This window comes from Gavialis gangeticus, unplaced genomic scaffold, assembly GCF_001723915.1.
Source record: "Gavialis gangeticus isolate Ggan-Ray unplaced genomic scaffold, GavGan_comp1, whole genome shotgun sequence".
NCBI classification, from domain to species: Eukaryota; Metazoa; Chordata; order Crocodylia; family Gavialidae; genus Gavialis; species Gavialis gangeticus.
In genome coordinates, this window is record NW_017728991.1 from 6077302 (window position 1) to 6099768 (window position 22467).

Consider the following 22467-nt stretch of genomic DNA (forward strand, 5'->3'; position numbering starts at 1 on the left):
TGTTTTATTTTTTTTTTAAGTTTTTAAAAATAAAACCTCAAATTTTTTGTAAAAAAAAAAAAAAAAAAAAAAAAAAAAAAAAAACCTGAATTGCCTAGGTATGAAACCCGGGGGGGGGGCGGGAATTGATCTTATTTGGCCCTGGGCCCGTCTGCCCTGCACCCGCCAATGGGTGGGCGGGGACACCGTGGAGACTGGCCCAAGGCTCTGGCAGGCAGGGTGCACTTGGCTGGGCAGATGGGACAGGGGGATGGAACTGCAGGTGAGTGGGCAATGGTGTCCAGGAATGGGATGGGCGGGTGGGGCTAGGATTGCAGGCTCGTGATAGTATGGGGCCAGGGCCCAGGGCAGAGCCTTGATTCACTCCCCACACATCCCTGCCTGTGGATTTGGCATCCATGATAATGACGTACCTACGCTGTCACTGGCCTGCGATCTCTGCCCTGCCCATCAGTCCCACTCCCAGATGCCATTCCTGCCTGCGGTGCAGTTTCTTCATCCCATCCACCTGGATGATCCTGTCCTCCCTGCAGGGGTCCTAAGCCAGTCTCCATGGAGACCCTGCCTGCCTGCCTGCTCTGTCTGGCATCCCTGGCAGTGGGTGCAAGATGAATGGGCTGGGGTGTCGGGGCAGTGGGGCCAGGTACAGCAGCGGTGGTGACACTGGCAGTGGCAGACAGGAGAAACCATCACCGCAGGGGCTGCTGGACAGCTAGAGACCAGCTAGCACACTGCCCCTGCCCTGTTCTGCCCTGCCATGTGCTTGGGGGTGGCAGGACCAGCCACATGTGCCATGTCCCCAGCTGCCCCCCACACCTGTGCCAGGCAGGGCCGAGGGACCTGCCATTGGTTGGATACGATCCCTTGGCGGATCACCTGGAGTTCTCTGTCTAGGTTTGGGAACCATGCTTCAAGGAAGGTGTTAAATTTGAAAATATCCAGAGGAGAACAGCAGGAATTATTAGAGGTAAAACATAACATGTTGGAAGAATTGGGGTTATTCAAAGGGGATATAATATCAGGCTTCAAATCCAAAAAGGGGTTGTAAGAAGGATGGTAATTATTGTTTTTCTGTTTCCATTGGGAGACCAGGACAAGAAGTAACAGTCTTAAAATGCAGCAAGAGAGATTTAGGTTAGATAGGAGAGAGAACTTTGGAATTTTGAAAGCTAGTTCTGGTGGAAGTGCTATTTGTCAACATTAGAACAGATTACCAAGGAGGGTCTACAACAGTGATCATCAGCCAGGGTGCCTAGAACTGCAAGGCGCAACTAAAGGTGCTTTCAGGGGTGCTGCGGGATGCCATGCAATGCTAGCATTATTAGGTGTACAAACGTGATTCCTAAGATAAAGCCAGAGATTTCAAATCAAAATCCATACTGTTAAAACCATTCTGACCTGTTGTGAGTTTTTTGCAACAGAAGAATTGCTCTCATATTTTTCTGTGGTCAAAATAGGGGGTGGAAACTAAGAGTTGGCATTTCTCAGGGGTACCTTGAGTCTAAAAGGGTTGAGAACCACCAGTGTGGAATCTCCATTACTGGAGATTTATAAGCTCAGATCAGAGAAATATTTGTCTGGCTGATTTTAGACACGGCCCTGCTTTCGAATAAGAGGTTGGACTTCGGTTCCTTCCAGCCATATATATCCAGGCATACTCCAGTAGGAGCTTGGCATGTGGAATCTTATGTGGGTGCAGTTGTAATTCTCAGTTACTGCTAAGTAACCTAAGTTACTGCATTAATAGCATTGAAACGGAAGTTGTATAGGCACAAAATGGAATGTAGTGTGCGTGAAACGTATTCTTGTCCACTCTACTCCAACATTTATTACAGAAGAAAGTTAAAGTATAAATTCCTTGATGCAAAGGTTGTCAAATCAGAACTAGAATAACAGTACAAACTCATGTCATATAAATTATTTTAATAGGCTATGTGTCCCTTATTACAATAATTGTCAACCAAGGTGCTATGGGGTATGGCACAATATTTCTACTGTTCGATGACCAAACACCTACACATAGTCCACAGAATGAACCCAGGTTTTCAAATCTGTAGGATCAAAAGCTTTCTGACCAATAGAATTACTTCATTATTTTTCTGTACTCAGAAATGAGTGAAAGAGAAAAGCTTGCATTTTCTGGGTAGTGGCTTGAGTCTAAAAATGTCTTCACAGGTTGGATTCACTCTAATTCTATCTCATGTTAACTGATTCATTTTGAAATTACATGTTTTGGTCATGTGATATTGAATAGTCTCCCTCCAGTTTTCCTGATAAATTTACATGAAGTCAAATGACCCATTTCCCTATTCATCATATTCTGGAATCTCACTGGTGTGTAAAATTGGTTTCTAAGCTGATTCGATAATTGTAAGAGCACTGAGAAACAGCCTTTTAAAAGGGAACTTAGCCACTTTGTTAGCTAACAAACTAAAGCTTCTCTTGCTATTAAGGTATTTAGCAAGGCAAAACTCTTTACTTTTTGAGGCTGTCAGATGTTATGGGGGTCCCTTTAGACAGCAGGGGCAATTTACTTTTTAGAAGAAGAAGAATTGTTGCTTTTCTATATAATTTAGAGTTGCTTAGGATGTTTTTTTAACCAGGGCCCTAAAACTTCAGGGCCATTCAGTTAGTGAATTTAGAATTTTAATTGTATATAAAATGAAGAGACATACATGCTCATATATGACTTGTAAAAGTTCAGTTTTACAAAAGACCCCAACAAGACACTTTTTGCACAATGTTTTAACAACATCTTACATACAAAGGAGAAACAGCTTGTTTTATGTTTTGTATCAAAAATGCCAAAATCAGTAGTAGGATACTAGTTTATTGTTCCTGAGTACTGTTTATTCAGCTGTGGTATTTGATGCTGAATAGAAAACATTTGCTTTTAAGAAAACGTCAGGATTTTCTCCTAAATTTATTTTTCATTATAGTGTCAGTTCAGTTTTTGTCCATATGATACTACTTGGAGCAATGGGGAACATTCAGGGTTGCATGCCATTCGTGAAGTTTCTCTGGCTCCTCTTGGAATAGCATGATAATTTTAGTGGATAAAAGGGAGGAAGATGGGCTTCTCAGTGCTGCACCTGGTTATCCGCAGCATGTAAAGTGTAGAATATCAACTTATTCAAAACTATTGTGGCTGAATTACTGAAAAACCCATCGCTGCAACTGAAATTGATTCTCAGCCTGTAGGAGCCATGAGAATTTTGCCCTGAGCCTTGCAGAAGTTCACTGAAGGTCCATACTTGCTCTAAAAGCAAATATATTTAAAATAGTCTTTAACAAGTGCAAACTGGAAAATAATTGAGTCCTGTCACAGGCAATGTACCTGTGACACCTTCAAAAGCTTTAATTGTAATATGTAATTCATACAAATGTCAGTCCCCAAATTCAATTACTTTATGAAATAGATGCACATTTCTTGAACAGGATGAGGATCTTGGAGATTAGCATACAAAGAACTGCTAGAAATGGCTGCTGAAATATGTGGTGTTTCCATAACATGAGTTTATTGCTGCTTAGAGGCAGAGTTGGGACTTGGTGCAAATTGGTTCTTTTCTAGCGTCGCTGTGGTTAGGTGTGCAACATGGGTATAGGGATCCACGCACTTTTTTTTATCACAGATGACAATTACCCTGAAAAACAATTTTCAAAGAAGGCAGTTTAAGTGAAGTATGTGAGGAGATTATCCGTTTCCTGTGGCTGTTCCTAATCAAGCTGCTCCTTTTGTAAGAGAGAAAAGTTTGAAGCTAAAAATGTAATTTGAAACCTAAAAAAGTCTCAGCTGTGAATAATGTGAATAGTAATTGCTAGTCAGTGATCTTTCAATAAGTTGAAACAAGCTATCCAAATGATAATTGTAGGATTCATTGAGATTTAGACATGCTACCAAGTGGACAACATTCTGTGAGCCAAAACCTCAGCTGGTGTAAAATCAGAGTAGCTCAGTTGAAGTGAATGGAAGAATGCAAGTTTACACTGGTTTGAAGGTGTTGCCAAAAGGATCCAACTGTGCCATGGGAAAAAATGGGAAAAGTGGAAGCAATTACTGCGTAGAACGATGCCAAATGGAAAAAAACAGCTGGTGACAGACTCAAGGGTGATTTAGTAAGAGTTCTTTAAAGCCAAACAAACAGTTTAAATCTGCAAATAAGAGTAATAGGACATTATGATATGTCAGAGCAGTCAAGAAATGTAAACTGAAATAAAGTGAACGCTTGACTCAATTCTTGTGTTTTCCTTGAGGCATTAGAAAAAGGAAAGACAATCATTAAAAGCGCCTAAGAAAATAGACTGTCCTGAACATTTTGTTTCCACACAATTCAGGAAGACCATGAAATGCTAGCAAAAATCTTGGCAGATCTGGTTGTATACTGTGGAAATAAGGAACATAAAAAAGTGCAGGAAATATATTTGTCTAAACGAATCACAATAGCAATGTGTAGTTAGCATGAGTTATGTACTTATGGCAAAGGCAAACAAGGTTCTTTGGCTAAATCTGATCTCTGTTGTTAGACCAGCTCAGATAGTTGGAAAAATTCTTCTTTGCAAGCTTTCAGGTACAAATGCCCTTCATCAGCCTGCGGAAGCATCTGCAGATGGTCTGTGCGCTTCTTGGATGGAATAGAAAAGCAGCCAGAGGCCAGTATACATGTGAGAGAGCCAGTCAGTGAAAATGCAAATGGAGGCATTACTTATGGCAAATCACCTTTAGGATATTTCAGTGTAGTCTAATTACTTATTGGAAGAAACCCTCTGGAAGGAAGATGTCTTAAGTTTAGACTTCCATTGTCTTAAATATCACAAAGATCTTCCTTTGCTGAAATTTGATTAAAAGTGAAGAAGTAATGACATCTTTATTAAATGAATGCAAAGAAACCCATCTTTGTGGAATGTATTAGAACACTGCAGTGCTGGAAAACCCTAGGTAGAACTTGGATAGAAAAAGAGCATGAGGTAATTTCTTTATAAATAGTATTTTTTATAAATCCGTAAGATAATTAGGTATGGAAGTGAAAAAACTCCATGTCCAATCTCTCAGTTCCAGTCCTTAAAGGGAACTTTACAAAACACTTTTCACAGGTGAGCCTATGAACTTCACTTCATCAACCTCCTGGATACAAAAAATCATGGACTAAATTTAGACATTGGATTTATGACACATTAGAACCAGCCTGACATCTGACTCCCCAGGTGCCTCTCCTCTAGTTATCTGCTACATTCATCCCCCTTCTCACCTCCCCAGCCTGTCTCTCACCCTGTGACTCCTCAATTTACATCTTCACTGACTGCCTGTCTTGCATATGGACCAGCCCAGCCTCTGGCTTTTTTACTTTTCATTCCACCCAGGAAGAGCACACACCAACTGCAGAGACTTTCTCAGCCTGATGAAGGGGTTTTAAACCTGAAAACTTGCTAAGAAAAATGTTTCCAACATTTAAGTTGGTTTAATAAAAGATTTCATAGATTTCATAGACATTTGGGCTGGAAGAGACCTCTGAAGATTATCGAATCCAACCCCCTGCCGGAGGGGCAGGAAGTCAGCTGGGGTCATAGGATCCCAGCAAGATAAGCATCCAAATTTCTCTTGAAGGCATTCAAAGTAGGTGCTTGAACCACCTCCGGCGGCAGTCTATTCCAGACCTTGGGGGCTTGGACAGTGAAGAAATTCTTCCTTTAAGTCCAGCCTGAAACGCTTTTGCAGGAGTTTATAACCATTTGACCTTGTCATCCCTTGGGGCACTCTGGTGAACAGACGTTCCCCCAGATACTGATGAACACCCCTGATAAACTTATAGGTGGCCATCAGATCGCCCCTGAGCTTGCGCTTTTCCAGGCTAAAGAGCCCCATGGCTTTCAGCTTGTCGTCGTAAGGTCTGTTTTCCTGACCTCTGACCATGCACGTGGCTGTTCTCTGGACTCTCTCAAGCTTCTCCATATCCTTTTTGAATTGTGGAGCCCAAAACTGGACGCAGTACTCCAGCTGCGGCCTCACCAAGGCTGAGTACAAGGGGAGAATGATGTCTTGATTTGCTTGAGAAGCATCTATGGATGCAAGCCAGCATTTTGCTTGCTTTACTAGCTGCAGCATCACATTGAAGTCTCATGTTCATCTTGTGGTCAATCATGATATCGGATTTATCCAAACAACCTTGTCTGCCTATGTCCTTAGACCAACACAGCTACAACTTGCACCCCTGTAACTTACTCATTGTAACTTAACAGTATCTATCTTATAAAATTAAATTCAAACAACTGTTTGTCAAAGTAAACTTTTTCAAGGTAGTTCTCTGTGTCTCAGTGTGGAAGGCATATGACCTCTGCTGTGTGACAGACTATAATCTCAATTTTGTGATTTAAGTTAAATAACTATGAGCTTTCCTTATCTCGTAAGATCCTTTCAGATCACTTAACATCTGGAGGAAAGTCATAGCTATCCTTGCTGTAACCATAAGTTAATTGCCTCTTCTCCATTCTCATACAGGAAGCAAGGAGGTAGATCTGTTGCAGAACAACTTTTCTATGTGTAATTATTCACTTGAGTTTTAAAATTATTTTAGTTGTATAGTAGCTTAGGTCAAACTGGTTCCATGAAATTAAACCTTTAGTTCATCTGTAGAATGAAATACTGATTATACACCCACATACATCACAGTGGCACGTTTGTTAGGAGGTAACGTCATTATGTACTTCATAAATTCTTATAGCTGCCTGCAAGACGGCCTCTTTAAAGTGCAATGTTGGACGGCTTTTCCAAGATGCTGCAAACCTCTGTGAACTGGAACTCAGGTGCTTTTGATTAGCTGCTTAACTATGGATTAAAGGGCCTAAATTTATGCAGAATCCTAAAGTTTTTTGGACTTTGTGCTAAATTATTTGGTGGAAGTGCCTACAAAATATAGGAGTTGCAATACGGAAACACTTTTGTCACAAGCTTTCTATTTCTACCTAATGTTGGATTAATGCTCTGTCCTTTGCATCTCCTTGTTATCTTTATTCTGTATTTCTGTGGTTTGGATATACTATGTCCACACTGGGAAAACAAATGGTATTTTAAAATGTATTAACTAACCGGGATTAATGTGTTTTTAATTACTTAATGTAGATAGTTATATTTAACCCCATAACTATGATTCATTTAATGCATTTTTAATACCATCCACTTTATCAGTGAGGGCAAATCCTGTTTAGTGCATAGGTGGTTCTGGTGGTGAGTGTGGGATTGATAATGGATGGTGATATTGGAATACCGTCTTTTATAGCTGCTTTGAGGGAGCAGAAGGAAAATGAAAAACGGGAATATGGTTGAGATGAGTGCGCTTATCAGATGCTTATAGTACTTACATGCTTCTTTTAATAGGCCTAGCTGCTGATCTGCAGAAGCTGTAATGATACCCAGCATATGTCCTCATTAGTTGAGCAGTGTTCTGCAGGGGAAAGGAGGTGAGTAGTAGGTTGGCAGCTGTGTGCAACTCCATGTGCAGCTCCCAAGGCTGCAGCCTGTTGCTGCTTGTCCCGTCTCCTTTCCCAGGCAGACCGCACATGGGTGAGCTCAGTGATCACATGCAGGTCACATCCCAGCACAGTGGCACTCGCGCTATGCGGAGGGGTGGCTACACCCCCATCACCATAATCCTGGATTTACCCCAGTCATGTTAGTCTAAAAGCAGGGAGAGGGCAGGGCAGGGTGGCACCTTAGACAGTAAGTGGTTAGCCTCTTAATACCTAAACTACCCAGCTCTATCTTCCTGTGAGACAGAGACAAGAAATCAGAGTGCTTAAGAGACAGAGAAATCTGCAGTACTGCACTAAAGGAAGCAAGGGAAGTAAAAGCCAAGATGCAAAGCAATGCTAGGATAAATCATGTATTCAAAAATGAACAGAAATCCATTCTCCCTTTAATTAAACCACTTTGGAAATACCAACAACATCAAACGTAAAAGTTGGAGCCCTCTGAAGTCTGTGAGCCTGTGTATGTTGCCAGTACTCAGCTGGTGCTGAACTGGAGTAAGTGACAGTCTCAATGGACATGCAGGTGTTTTGTCTGGAGCCTTCAGGGGCAGCAGGACAGAAAGGGAAATAGGCTTGATTGCATTAAATCTTAAGTGGATAAAAATCAAAATGTGTTGGTATTACAGCTCCTGAATGGGTCGGGTGAGTCGAGAGGTGTAAGTAAATTTAGTAACATTGAAAGGGTAGAACTGTGGGCGGATTCCAGCACATCAAGTGAAGTAGGTATTAGCTTTCCTGATTATTGACAGTGTGTTGATAGTTATTTTCCTCGAGAGACTTGCTCTTGCTTTGCCATTTTACAGATATCATATTGAAAAAATGTTTCCTTCTGAATGGGTGCCAGGCACTCCTGGAAGGGTGGCTAGCCTAAAGCTGACCTGCTTTTGAAAGTGGCCGTGCTGTATTCTGGCACAGCATGACCTTAAGTACTCCTGCACCTGTGGATTATGTTTGGTTTTATTTTGTAGTTTTCCTGGTAGCAAATTCCTGATTCATTAATATGACTTGTCTGGGAACATAAGCAGCATTTTTTTTTTTGGAGTGCACAATAAGCCTAGAAATTTTAAAAAGAAAAAAAGAAAAGGTAGAAGACCAAGATGCTGCTTTTGTCAGCTGAGACCTCAGTTTCACTACCGAGACAAGCTCTTTTCCACTTCTACTAGGAATAAAAATCAATAGCTGAATTTGTTGACATGAACTCTACTCTGCAGTGCACAGTAGAATATATTTTTAGACTTGATTTTTGACCCTCTGTAAAAAATATAGTTTAAACCAAACATGAAAAAAATATCTGTAAAGGGACGGATGTCTATCATAAGTTGCAGCAAGGAAAGGTATTAGGAAAACATTTTTCTCACTAGGAGGGTGGTGAAGCACTGGAACAGGTTCCCCGGAGAGGTGGTGGAGTCTCTCTGCTTGGAAAAGAATCAGCAGAAGAATGCACAAAGAAAGAAATCTGTTTGAGCACAACATGAAATACTGTCCTGCCCTTAGCAAACAATTTGTTTTGCACACACGTTTTGCATTGAATTTACATAAGGTTTTCTTTGCTGTTATCAAATATTAGCTTTATAATCATGCTGTACAAACAGCATGCATTCTTTTGAGTTGTGTTTCTTTTTTCCTCCTTGGAGGCTATTTTATTTGAGTAGTATTTTTAGGTGAAAGGAGTTCTGAATTATGGTTTGCAAATATGGAAACCTTTCCCAACATGCAAAGTCCAGGAGCAATGTCCACATCTGATGCCAGGTCTTTTTGTGTTAAGAATACGAAGGTTCTTATTAATATGCTGTTTTCAGAGCATTTATAAAGTCTCTTATTTTTGTGTCCCCTGACTAATAGATATTTTTTAAAATTTGAAAACTCCAAGTCTTTTATGACAGTTTCTTCAGATCCTCCTTGCCTCTACTTTACTCGCTGGCTTGGCTGCTGTGAGGTTGTACTACTGTCACCCCCCTCAGCAAATAGCCCTAGCACATGTCTCTGTTCCTTGATTCCCAAAACAGCAGGTGTCATGTGGAAGCGATATTTGCCTACAGGATTCACAATGACAGTGAAAACTGGTTAGTTTTCATTTTGATGTAATTTAAGCAACCTATGAGAAGCAGAAATTCTACCTGGCTCTCTGCAGATCTACATCTGAAGGTATCAGAGCCACAGAGTATACTTGCTGCTTATTTTTAAGATTAGGACCTCCAGTTCTCAGTGCACTGAGCTTGGGTTCACAACTGTTGCTGCAGTGACTGCCATGGGTCCCTTGTTGGGTTGGATTTGTAGAACTGGAGCTTTTTGATAACACAAGGACTTGATATATGTATGGTATAATGAAAGATTTAGATTCTGTAGGATGCTGATGACCTCACTGATGAAGAACAGTGCAGTAGCAGCTGTTCTATAGCGTAGCAGCTGAATATGCAGTCACCTTTCTTCATTTTCATTTTCTCCAGTGTTTGAGGGAGAAGCCCAGCACTTGGGGAAATGTTCACAATTTCCTTTGGGGGTTGGAGATTAAAAGTATCACTTGAGTTGTTGGGTAGTTGTTTGGTAGAAGAGAGCTGGCTGTTGGTTTGTTCACAGCATAAACCTCTATTTCTAATGAGTAAATTAATGTTTCCGTTCTGCTTCCTCATGATAGTGGTATCAAGTTATAGTTAAATATTTGATGCCAAATATTGTATGATATTTTATGGTTACTTTCTCTTCATTGGAAACGCTTGTAGCTGTGTGCTTATACGTATACGAGAATGTTATGATGATAAAACATGATTGTAATAAATGGACTTAAAATAATATTTTGCTGCTATACATACATACGGTGGAGCACATTTTGACCATTCTTTCAGCTGTACAGGAACACAGTAAACATTATTGATTTGATATTATATCATTTTGTAAGTGGTTGTCTTCATATTTAGGCAAGGCAGTGAAAGTTGATGAGATTGAATTTTGGTTAAATTGATTAAATTTGGTAGGCGGTAAAACATTTTATTGCTTTTACATGTAGTCTGTAATGGACTTTATTTAAGACTTGGATAAGAATAGCTTAGAAGTTCTAGGAAAAAAAAGGGGAGGGACATTGAAGGGTTGTTGTATCTGTGATGGTTAAGGAAATGTTTAAGCAGCAGGGTCTTGCAGGTGATATTGGACCAACTATTTTGGGTACAAGTGCCCTTCTTAATCTGAATGAGCTTCCTTTTAAGAAGCTTCTGTCTACGACCTGAAGAAAGGCACTTGCGCCTAAAAGCTCATCTGATATCTCTCCCAACTATACATTTGGTCCAAGAAAGATTTTACCTCCCAAAACTCCATGCTTTGCATACTGAAAATGTAAGCTAGAGATTCCTGTGTTACACTCTGTATCAAAATTACTTCTCTAAATGTTACTAATCGGCTGTATGCATGTTGACACCTTTTGAATGTACAAAAAAAATTTGCTGTTCATTCATGTGTGTCTAATAACATAAAACCCATGATAAATCAGTTGTTGTGAAACTTGTTCTTATGACAAGTTGCATACTGAAAATCTTAAAGCTTGAGTTATGTCATATCATTGTGAATACCAATGAGAAATGATATCACATCCATTATTGTCATTGCAGGCTATGGTTTATCCATCTTCTAACCTAGGGAACGACTCAGAAAAATACTTAACTGTTCCTAATCTGATATATCTTTGTTTATTATGAGAGGTCTACCTAATTCGAGGAGGCAGTTGGCCAGTTTTGTGCGGAGATCACGAGGCTGGCCCACATTTTCCCAGGCTGATTGCAGCAGAACTGCCCATGCCTCTGGCTGAGGGGCCTCAGTAGTACTGTGCCTCACTGCTGATTGGCTGTGAGGGCTGTCCATAGTACAGCCCCACCCCTTGTTGCTGATTGGTGAGGAGAGGCTGGGCCACATGACAGGCAGTCCTCTCAGCCAGGCAGCAGTGATGGGTGGGGGCAGCAGTGATCTTGGGCTCTGTTTCGTGTTGGCAGCCCCGCTTTCCTGGGCAGGCTGTGAGGATTGGCGGCTTCCCCTGGAGAGCTAGCACTTATTTTCAGTAAGTTGTTTTTCGTGGATTTTTCAGCTGTTCCACAAAATCCACAAAATTATGATTTTGGTAGGTCCCTATTTATTGTACAGTATTTATAACATCTTACATGTCTAACACTTACGGATTTTTTGGATACTGATACAATCTCTCGAATTTCCTCCTCTGTAAGTGACTGAACAACTGTTACTCAACATACAAAGTGTCTTGTCTTGGAACTAATTGATGAACTTCATTATCCCCTTCAACTAGTGCAAATGTGTGAAGTGGAAGAGTCCATTCCTACTCTTCCCTTGAACCATTCCTGTCACTTTTAAGAGGCACCAAATTGACTGATTTTTCCAAAAAAACCCAAACCAACAACAATCCCACCCCTCAAGGATTTTGTAACAAGAAAATAAAGTAGCTTTTCACCTTATGGTGCTTTAAATGTGTATCTTTTAAAACACATGCAGAATACTTTTTGTGTGCCTTGTAGACTTCTTGGCAGTGATGGCTTCCACCATTTTTCGACTAAATCCCCTTTCAGTTTGGGGCCAATAGGGGATGGCCATTTTCCACAATAGCTATACCCACAAGCATTGTACACACCAGATGGATGAAAAAAGAAATAATGAAAAACTAAACATTTACACCTTTGAAAAGCTTTTATTTTTTAAATTGACTATAATCTGGAATTTTCAGTCTAACCTGGATTTTAGTACCGTAGAACTGAATAGTAAGGGTTTACGTACTTTTTTTCTGCAAGTTGCACAGTCTGAAATATTCTAGCAGGAAGTCTTTCAGTCTTTCTCCTTTCTTAGTTAAGTGAGGCTAAAATCAAATTGTAGATAGAATATCCAGGTAGGTGTAAAAAAATTGGCCTTATTTCTGTCACTTCCTAATTTCTGAGTCCTTGACTTTGCAGCCTTAAAATATACTTGAATGTGCTTTTTGTAGGTGATAATAGAGTTCTTTAACAACTTCATATACCGTGTCTAATCTTTCATACTGATTCTCAGCACTTCAACTATGAATTTGATTTTTTTTAAATGTTGTTCTGATCTTTCCAATATTTAAAAGTTTTTAAAAAAACTTTGAGAGCCTAAACATGTTATTGTTTAGGTAGAAACTTTGTTTCTAATTGAAGTTGAAGATATTGGTCTATATCCCTTTCTTAAATGTCTGCTAATTCCTTGGGATAAGCCATTTTTTTAAATAAAGCAAAAAGAGAGGGGCCTGAGAATGCAAAATGTGTAGGGGGAAATGTCAGAAACAAGGGACTCTGGATTAAAAGTGATGTTTGTATATGTGTGATGTTTATATAGGCATGTGCCTTGCTAGCAGTGATATGAAATTGCTTGGCTACTCTTGGGATATTGAAAAGCCTCTGAAAATCATTGCTTTCTCTGTTAAAGTATTTATAGACGTATTTCAGTTTTCCACTGAGGAGTTGTTCTGTTACAGAATCGTATCTTGCCAGAATATCATGTAGTGTAGGCCCACTAGGCCTCCCAATATTGCCATTTTTGACATGAAGCACTTTACAGTAGGTCTCTCTTCAAATCTTCTGTTTTTTTACTGTATACCTTACAAACTTAAAACAAAATCCAGTGATTTGATCAGGGCACAGTATACTGCAACTTGTTTGTAACTAATCTTTTTTTCCTTTTACTCTGACTGGTAGATGAAAGTTAAACTCTATTATGTAAATGTCCATTTCAGTGGACCTAGATTTACTTCACCATTAAATATTGACTAATCCCGTGCTACTCTATCTGTTCTTTCCCTTTTCTCACCAGTTTGCTGTTTTGTGGTTCACAAGAGATGCCATGAATTTGTTACCTTTTCTTGTCCTGGGGCAGACAAAGGGCCTGATACTGATGTAAGTACATTGATGTTCTGTATTTTATATGGTATGTTACCTGAATATATATTTTACTCTGTTCCTTCGAATAGTAAAGACCTTAGTCCAAAGATCACCAAAGTTGCTGTCTTCATGATGGAATCTTGTTAATAGGCATTGTAAGTTCAAGTAAATAGGAAAATATCTAGAATTGAAAAGTCTGTTTAAGTAACCTGAGTGTTCCTCAGAATAAAACAAATCCATGATCTTCATGCAAACAAGTCATTGTTTATAGCCTCACAGCTTTGTTTTCACCACAGGATTGTTTGGACTTAAGTGCTGACCATAACCCAAGTCCTGTCCACACACACAGACGATCAGCTTGAGTTGCATGTTACATTTAACTTGAGGACAGTGTTCTGCTGTGGGATATGGGTTGAAGTTCTAGTGCTTGATGCTTGAGGAGGGCTCCTGAGGTTGTCCTTCTGTGCAGCTCAAATGGTATTTTGCAGAATGGCCACTGTCACTAGATCTAGCCCGACTTGGGAAGAGTTCTCTCGTGTAGAGAAATTTATCGAATGCTGAAAGCAAGACTAACACTTTTTTGCAGGTCCAGTAGCATGGACTTGTAAGGATAAGCCATAAGGACACTGACTTGAAGAAAGTGTTTGGGATTTTTCTTATTTTCTCATTTGTGTGTGCGCACTCGCATATGTAAAACTGACATCTAGTATAATTTGGCATTCCAAAATAAAAGGAGAGGAAATGACAAAGTATAAGACGACAAATTTATTGAGGAATGCAATCAACAGAATATTAATCAAAAATTAATTGGACTCTTTGAGTTAAATATCAAAAGCCTGCACAGTTTGTTAATCAGCAGAAATGAAAGGTGAAATTACGGTTAAACATATTAATGAGTTTACATCTGGCCTCTTAATTCCAAAATAGAGTCTCATCACTCTCAAATGTATAAACCGATATTTATATTTTTGCTTCTGTGGGACAGTGGAAATTTCGGGATTCCTTGGGACTTTCTTTGAAAGTCTTGTGTTAAACAACTGAAAAATCTGTCTTCAATGTGATATCATGCAAGAAATTGGATTTAAAACAGTTGCCATTTTTAGTACCCAAGTTACTTAGTTTTTTTAGAAGTAGAAAAATAAAAAGCCATCTCTGCTATGGTATGTTTATATGAAGGATTTAGATGGCAGAGAAGATGATGGTGAAGATTAATTTTACTCCATGCTTTAGCAGTTCATAGTGATTAAAAGTGTCACAGTAAATGATTAGAGTAATATTTGACTTGTGAATGATGCCAGCTGATTGCTAAATATTGCAAGAGAGGTTGTTAACTGGATAGCTGGATCCGCACTTGTGGGAAATAATCTGTGTAACGAGAAACTAAATTTAAATCTGTTCTTTTTATCAGCCTTATGAGTGAATTTCTAACTAATGAACAGTGAAGAATAGTAAATAATCAATTTTAAAACTCTGTTAAAGTTGAAACTTTTAGAAAATAAATTAATTAGGCAATATTACAAGCCATTTCTGCATGGCTTATGAGTTAGTCTGCAACAGGGCCTAAACTGATTTTGTCATTATTTTATCAACTAGTAGAAATTTTAAAAGATTTATTCTGAAATGTCCCTTTTTTAACAAATTGTTTGTGACTTGACCTACTGCAAACTGTCATTGTATTTCAAAATGCTGCTTGCGTTTTATATATGTAAAAATACATGTGTGTGTGTGTATATACATATATACATGATGCATGTTTCACATGTATGTAAAACATCAGCTCATTATTTAACAACTATTTCAGCTTCTGTGTAGTGGACATCAGTGAACTCTTATACAGGACATATTTTAGGGGCATGTGAGATACTAAAAGTAAACAGATGCACAGATTTTGCAGGTGGTCCTAAATATAGTTATGTTAGCAGAAGACTATACACATTTCCTTGTCTAAGGTTCCTCATCCCTTTTGAATATTCATTGAATGTTGGTCAGAGTCCCCGGAGGAATTCAGAATCATGACCCCCCCCCCCCCAACATCTGGCTTCTCCTCCAAATTATAGAGTCTCCCTTCTCTGCAGCAAGTTTCCTTCCTCAACAGCCAGTGCTACAAAACCATGTCCCTCTGCACTTCCCAGACGTCATATGTTTGTGCATCCCCTACCCAAACACTCGCCCACTGAATTTTGAAGAACTTTTACCAATCCATATTTACCTTGCTCTACCTCTGGGGAAATTCCGCAACTTTAGACTCTAGTTACTTGTAGAGAAGTTAGAGAAACAGGTTTTTCTTCAAGACTTCAACCACCCCATTACTCTTTTTAAGCCCCATCTACTCATTAGTTACTAGCCCTTGAATGACTTCCTTTCCAGTACAGACAGGTAGGTGTCCTTCTGCTCTTTTCCACTAGTCATGAAATCAAACTGGAATTCATAAGTGTTATGTAGACAGATTCCTCCAATTTTTGCGGAATTTAAAGGAGAATATTTGTTTCTAATTTTCAGTGGATCAAAATAATATTGTGTTTTCCGATGTTTCAGAAAGCATTCAGTAACAGAGCTGCGGAGGCTTATAATATTTGTTTAGAGTTTTTTATACAACATATAGTATAATTCTATAAATATAGTACTTGGTGCATTTATATATATAGGATACTTCATAAATCACAATTATTGAAATAAAGTGAAAGTGTAATTTGCTAAGAATTGTATTTGCTTTTTTGTTTGGTTATTTGCACAATTCACTAAGCTACTCTAGGTCTTCCTGTTATTAGTCAGCTAATACTATTTTATTGTAATTTTTTGCAATAAAATTTTACTGTAATTTTGTATGTAATTCAAGCAAAATCCAGGGTACCCTTGGGGAAAACCAGGAGCAATGGCCACAAAATCCTGGAAGATTGTTTCAGGCTCAATATTAGGAAAAAACTTCTTCAGTCAGGGTATCCAGACTGTGCAATAAGCTCCCTCCAGAGGTGGTGCAATCACCTACCCTGGAAATCTTCAGGAGGAGACTGGATGGTCACCTTGCTGGGGTCACCTCACCCTACTTGTCTTTCCTGCCTGGTGCAGGGGGTTGGACCCGATGATCTTGGGAGGTCCCTTCCAGCCCCTAACATCTATGAATCTAAGACCAATTTCAATAGTTTTATAGTTGCACAGCATTTTTAACCATGAACCATTGGTTCTTTATAAATTTGAAATTTCATGTAAAATAAGAACTCTGTTGCACCTACTAAAATAATAAACTGATCTTGCTTGTTCACACAGAAACCACCGTTCCTTTAGAAAGATAAATTTCACTGTATAGTGAAGTAATTTAACATCTGCTTATGGGAACAATACGTTCTAAGTTTCTTTGTTTGAATTGCACTCTGTTTTTTTTTATATAACCAATTCAGGCTCAAGATTGTAGGGAATTAGCTCTTGCTGATGAAATGCACTGGAAAGCTTGTCTCATTAGATTTTAATGAGCTACTTACGCACATTTTTAATGTGCAAGATATGGGATTCATAAATAGTGGATAGACAAAGATGAGGAGGAGGATTATAAAATCTGATTTGGTGATAAACTTTGACAGTATCAAACTTTAGGTTGTTTTTTAAGAATTCACTCAAGAAATTATTAGTTTTTGTTTTAAAGAAATCATTTTATTTTTGTCTTTAAAAACCAAAACAAATTTCAGGTAGCAAGCTCTGTTAAAGTTGGGTGCTGAGTCATTTGTGTTAAATGACTTGCATATTTTCATGCAAGGAGGTAAGCAATGAATGTCCCCAGAAGCAGTGTAGAGTTATTACCTCGATGCAAATAAAAGATGCAGTATAGCTTTCTTCTAATGATAGGGCTATGGAAGCACAATGCGCTTTAGAATTTAAAGTGCCCCAAAATTAATATTTTACAAGCGTATTTAAAAATTTGAAGTTGTTCATAAAGAGGGAGGGAATGTGATCTGGTAATTAGAACTCATTCTACAAATTACAAGATGGCGTTAAGCTAGTGTGTTACCTACTTCCCTGCAGAGAAGCTAGAGAATTCCATAGGATTTCATACCCCGGGAAAGGTTCCAGTTTATCAGGAGTCATGACTGTGCACCCCAGTTTCTGACTTGGTTGTCAGATGCTCAAGACATCTCAGATGCTCAAGACAGTTGTGTCCTAAATGCTGCATACTTCAAAAAACTACCAGGCGACTCAAGTCTATTTCCTTTTACCCGACTTAATTATTTTGGAGCTTAAGGACACCTGAAGGCAAAACTTTACACATAGAAGTGTGGATTAAGTGCCAGTTTTAATTTGTTAGCAAATAATTGACCATAGCTTATCAGGTTTGAGGGGTTCAAGAGAATGGGTAACATGCTGGATCTGTTGAAATAAATGACATACTCTTGTTGGCTTCAGCAGGGCTAGGACTTCACAAGAAGTTGAATGTGTCTCTGGTATAAAGTGTCATGAATATATACAAATAAATGTCTAACTTTGATTTTAGATGCTCATAAAATTGAAGGGAATAAAAGAATTAAATGTGTGGATTTGTTAGTGCTCACCTTTGTGAATTAGAGATTAATAAAGAGTATATGTGGTATTTAGTCAAGATAAGAAGTGCTATTTTAATAGTAAGGTTGTTGGCTAGGGATCATAAAAGAAGTTTTTTGTATTAATAGTGAATGATTTATTTATCTAGGATACAGCTGTATGTGTGGTTATTCAACTGTGCATTCTTTAATGCGTGGTCCTTACTTATGTATTTTTTTTGCTAATGTGCAGCATTGAAAATCAGTGCATGAAGCCATTTAACTTTATGAAGCCTCTCTTAATTGTTGCAGAATCCATTTTTGGCAAGTTGTTAATCATTTTAACATAGCAGGTTGCATTTCGTGATTTGATTTTTTCAGTGAGTGGTTAAATACATCAGCCTTCTGCCTTATTTTAATTATTTAGGGTACTAAATAATCATCATCAGTGTTTACGTATCTAAACAGCACAAAAAAAGCTTTCTCCATTACAAATAATACAGAAAATGAAGATGTTTAATAATCTTTTATATTCATGGGTATGAGTAAATGCAAAAGCTTTTAAACTGTTACATTACAATTTACTAAAATGTTTGGTAGATTTTTTTTGTGCATCTACTTTATCATTTATTGTTATCTTATTACTATTGGAATTAGTGTAAGGAAGATTACCCTGGAATGCAACAAGCTATTTCCTTACCATACTGTTTCCAGAGTACCATATGGTAGTCTTTGGTAAATAATTTTAATTACAAAAATAAATATATTAATATTTGCATAATTGCCTAACATATTGTTTCGTTCAGGTGTCTGATTAGTATGTATATGTAATTCATCAAGTTTTTTTTCCATGCAATACCCTTTCAACATTACTTGCAAGGAAAGTATTATAGTGCCAATAATAGCACGAAAGAACATTTTGTTCATTTTCGAAGGAGTTTATATTCACAGTGTTCTGTTCTGTACACATGTTCATTCTCTAGAAGACAGCATTCTTTTGTCCAGAACAGCATTATGTTGCCTCAAACCTTACTTTGCAATACAAAGTATGTGAAGTTCTGTCTAAGGGACAGACTAAAAATCTTAGTCCTCCTTCAAACTCTGAAGTTGTATTTGTTTTGGATGAAGGAGGATGGAGGACTTGTTCATGAGGTCAGTGGACATTTGTGGAGTAGAAGTGAGACTTTATCTTCATCTTGATTAAATCAAGCATCATGTTTTTGTAGCCATTATGCTCAGCATAAGTGCTCAGTTTCATATAGGTCGTAAGAGATGACCTAAAATATGGAGGGAACAAAGTATACTAGAACAACATCATGAAATGTATTGGCAGGAAAGTGAGAAAATCAAAAGAAAGTTTCTTTGCTTATGTTTTTTATCTTGACCTATTCGTTAAATACCCCATACTTCTATTTTTGTTAAAAATTTTCAAAAATAGCAGTTGAAGGAATGAGGAAGAATTCTGGTGTCTGATTTAGCCAAAATGGAGCAGATATGCCTTTTGCTTTGAAATACATTTCCTATGAAAATGCAGCGGTGTCTTTTCAATAACTACATCTATTTTTGCCTGTATTACAAATGGTAGAAGACAAGCTGCATGATTCTGCCTCTTATTTGAACAAAGATTGTGGAACTGCTAATATACTACCAAAGCCAAGGTTTCGTATAAATCAGTGGTTCTCCACCTTTTTCAGCTCAAGACATTCCTCACTAGACTTGAGGCACCTCTCTGTAACTTTTGGGAATTGAATGTTTGTTTGTTTGTTTGTTTGAACTAATTAATGTATTACAGTGCTTGCCTCCTTGCAGAGGGGCTGGGCAGTGAAGGTAGGGGTCAGCCAGGGAGGGAGATGAGCCTGAGCCTGTGCTTATCTGCTTGTCTCTTCATACACACACCCTTCAAAGGATCTGGGAGAACCCTGGTTGAGAATCATTGCCATACATCTGTGGCCTGGATCTCAAGGGCTTTCTCTTGATTTTGGCAAAATGGAAATGGCTGCATCATGAGAGAGTAAATTATCATGTGGCATGCTTTGCATACTATCCTTATCTTATGATGCATTATTTCTTATATAGTAGCAGTACAATATTAAGCAATTGCTGGCAGACGCACTCAGAATATGTACCCATTTAATTACTCAGTAAATGGCTGTTAAACTGATGAGGAACACCAGGACAAGAAGGCTTCAGTAATTGCACATCAGTTAAAATGAAGATTAGCAGCCTGAAGAAATCCCACTTTTTTAACATTCCAGAAAGGCTGTTAGAGCAAGAAATATACTTTGTGTCTAAAACAAAAAGTCAAAAACAAAACAAAACTCTGAGGCATTGAGATATATATTGAATCATTATAGTATAGTAAAGTTAGAAATCTCTTCAGAAAGCCATGCTTGTATTAGTAAAAAAAAAATCTGATATTCCAGGATTTCTATCTGTTTGTCTATTTTTTTGAGAAATGCATGGAAATCTTAAAAGCTCCTTTTTTGAGGACACATTCTTTTGCCATAGAGGGATTGGATTTCTTTTCATGCCACAACTGATGCTGACATGGTAATCTTTCATGTTAGAAAGACTTCCCATTAGTTTCAGGCAAGTAATCCCCGGACCATGCAACATTTGTGTGCTGCTTTTATTAAGTTCAGTCTCTAATCATGCACCTCAGAAGGTCACTGACATTTCTCAAATTTATTGGGCAAACCACCTTTATATATTTTTCTTTGAAATTGGACTAAATGTCATCATATGTTTCACAGAGCATCGGAGAAAGAAGGAACTAGATGGTAGTTTCCCCAAATTTGACCTCGAGACGTTTAATGGATTTGATTTCTAAACTCAGTCTAAAATCTGGGACTCCTCCTCCACATGGATTTGAACTGAAAAAAAAGTTCTTATAACATCTTGTGCAGGAAACTACCAGGTTACTTACAGTTTCAAAATGAAATTACAGCTCTGCAAAGGGAGAAGGAATGATGCTAGTGGATGAAGTTGCTGAGAATATTGAGTGAGATTACAAATTGATAAACAGGAGGGGGATGAGAAATAAATTCAATCCATCCATCTTCCACTTCTCACATCAACATATTCTCCTCCTCCTAAATTTGTTCTCAAATCAGAGAACTGGAACATTAATATTAAATAGATTTATAAAATTTAAAGCCAGGCCGGATGATTAGATCATGGAGTGTTTGAATTTGAGAATATCATAGGATTAAAATTCTTCTCTTTACAGAGCTGGAGAGAGCATTTTTGGTGCAGCTGGAATTATCATCACCCAGCAAGTCAGAATGTCAAATTGACTTTGATAAAAAGTAATCATGGAGGCTATTCATACAAGCTATACTTCTGTTTAAAAGCTCTAAGCAATTAGAGTTAATGATGAAGGGGTGTAACATCAAATCAGCATAGGAGACTAGATGGTAGAATGAAATATAGGTAGCATATCATTAAGCTACTTTTTTCTCTGAATAAACCTTAAAAAAATCTAGGGGCAGTCGAGCAGGCTTCTTATTAAATGCTGAGAGAGCCTTTAATAGAATTAGTTGGTGGGAAGATCTCTGCTGGATTGGTATGAGATATTTGATTTAGGTCAGGCACATATATTCTGGATTCTTTAATATTAAAACACTATTTATTTTCTCTGTGTTCAGCTGTTTCATATAGACCTGATGTCTCTCTCTTCAGTGCTGTGCTCTTGCTGAAAGATAAATTTCAAAGTGTAAAATAAAAAAAAATGCATAAGAGGCTTAAGGAGTGTATATGCTGTAAATTTACCATGTCAGACGGTGGACCCTCAAACTCACCATGCTGCTGTATAGAGAAAACCTTCTTGAACCAGAAAACAGTGGGAGGATAGACAGGCAAATAAGTAGCAACTCTCACCTTGTTCTCTTAGTATGGTGAAAACATGGCTATCCTGGGTTCAGCTAAGGGGTAGCCCACGCGGAGCATCACAGTATATTCAAAGGGGCTGCTGCATGATAGCAGTAAGTTTAAGGAAGAAACTTAGGCATTTAGAAGCCTAATTTTCATTGAAAGTCAGTAAGATTTAAGTACACAAGTTCCCAAATTGTTTCAAGTTACAAGTGCTCCTGGGTATTGTAGTTCTCTTTTCGTGTGTTATAAGTGGGAATAGTGTGTGTGGGGATAAGTGTCAATTTTAAGAACTAGTGAAAATTAATCTTGACTTCATATTGATTTTTGTTAAACCTGAGATACTGAGCTGAATGTGTTTGTGAAGCAAAGTTGTCAAGGAAGACGTGAATAAATTTAGGATATTATAGAAGTACAAGTCTCTGTTAGTATAGATCTAATTTTTTATTCAAATGAAATATAAAAACTTTAAAAATGAAGCAAGGTTAAAATCCAACTTTGGTAATGCATGTTGATGAGTGCAATTTTAGACTTCTAGCTTTTAGAGTACAGCATGACTCACTTTATTCCTAAGCAGGTCACTTCATGGGTTACTAAAATAGACCATGAAAAATCAAAGTGGATTTGAACTAAGGGAGGAGACGACAAAGCTATTTATAAGAGTTAGATGGCCACATCTCTTTCCTGTT

At 38.1% G+C, this 22467-nt stretch overlaps 1 protein-coding gene across 1 annotated transcript in view; it reads left to right on the forward strand.

Annotated features, from left to right (window-relative positions):
- Positions 1-22467, forward strand: part of PRKCA (protein kinase C alpha) — a 257810-nt gene that overhangs the window by 127875 nt on the left and 107468 nt on the right. The window contains exon 3 of the mRNA XM_019516548.1: positions 13336-13418. Coding sequence (XP_019372093.1) covers positions 13336-13418 — 83 coding nt within the window. The remainder of the gene's footprint in view (positions 1-13335; positions 13419-22467) is intronic.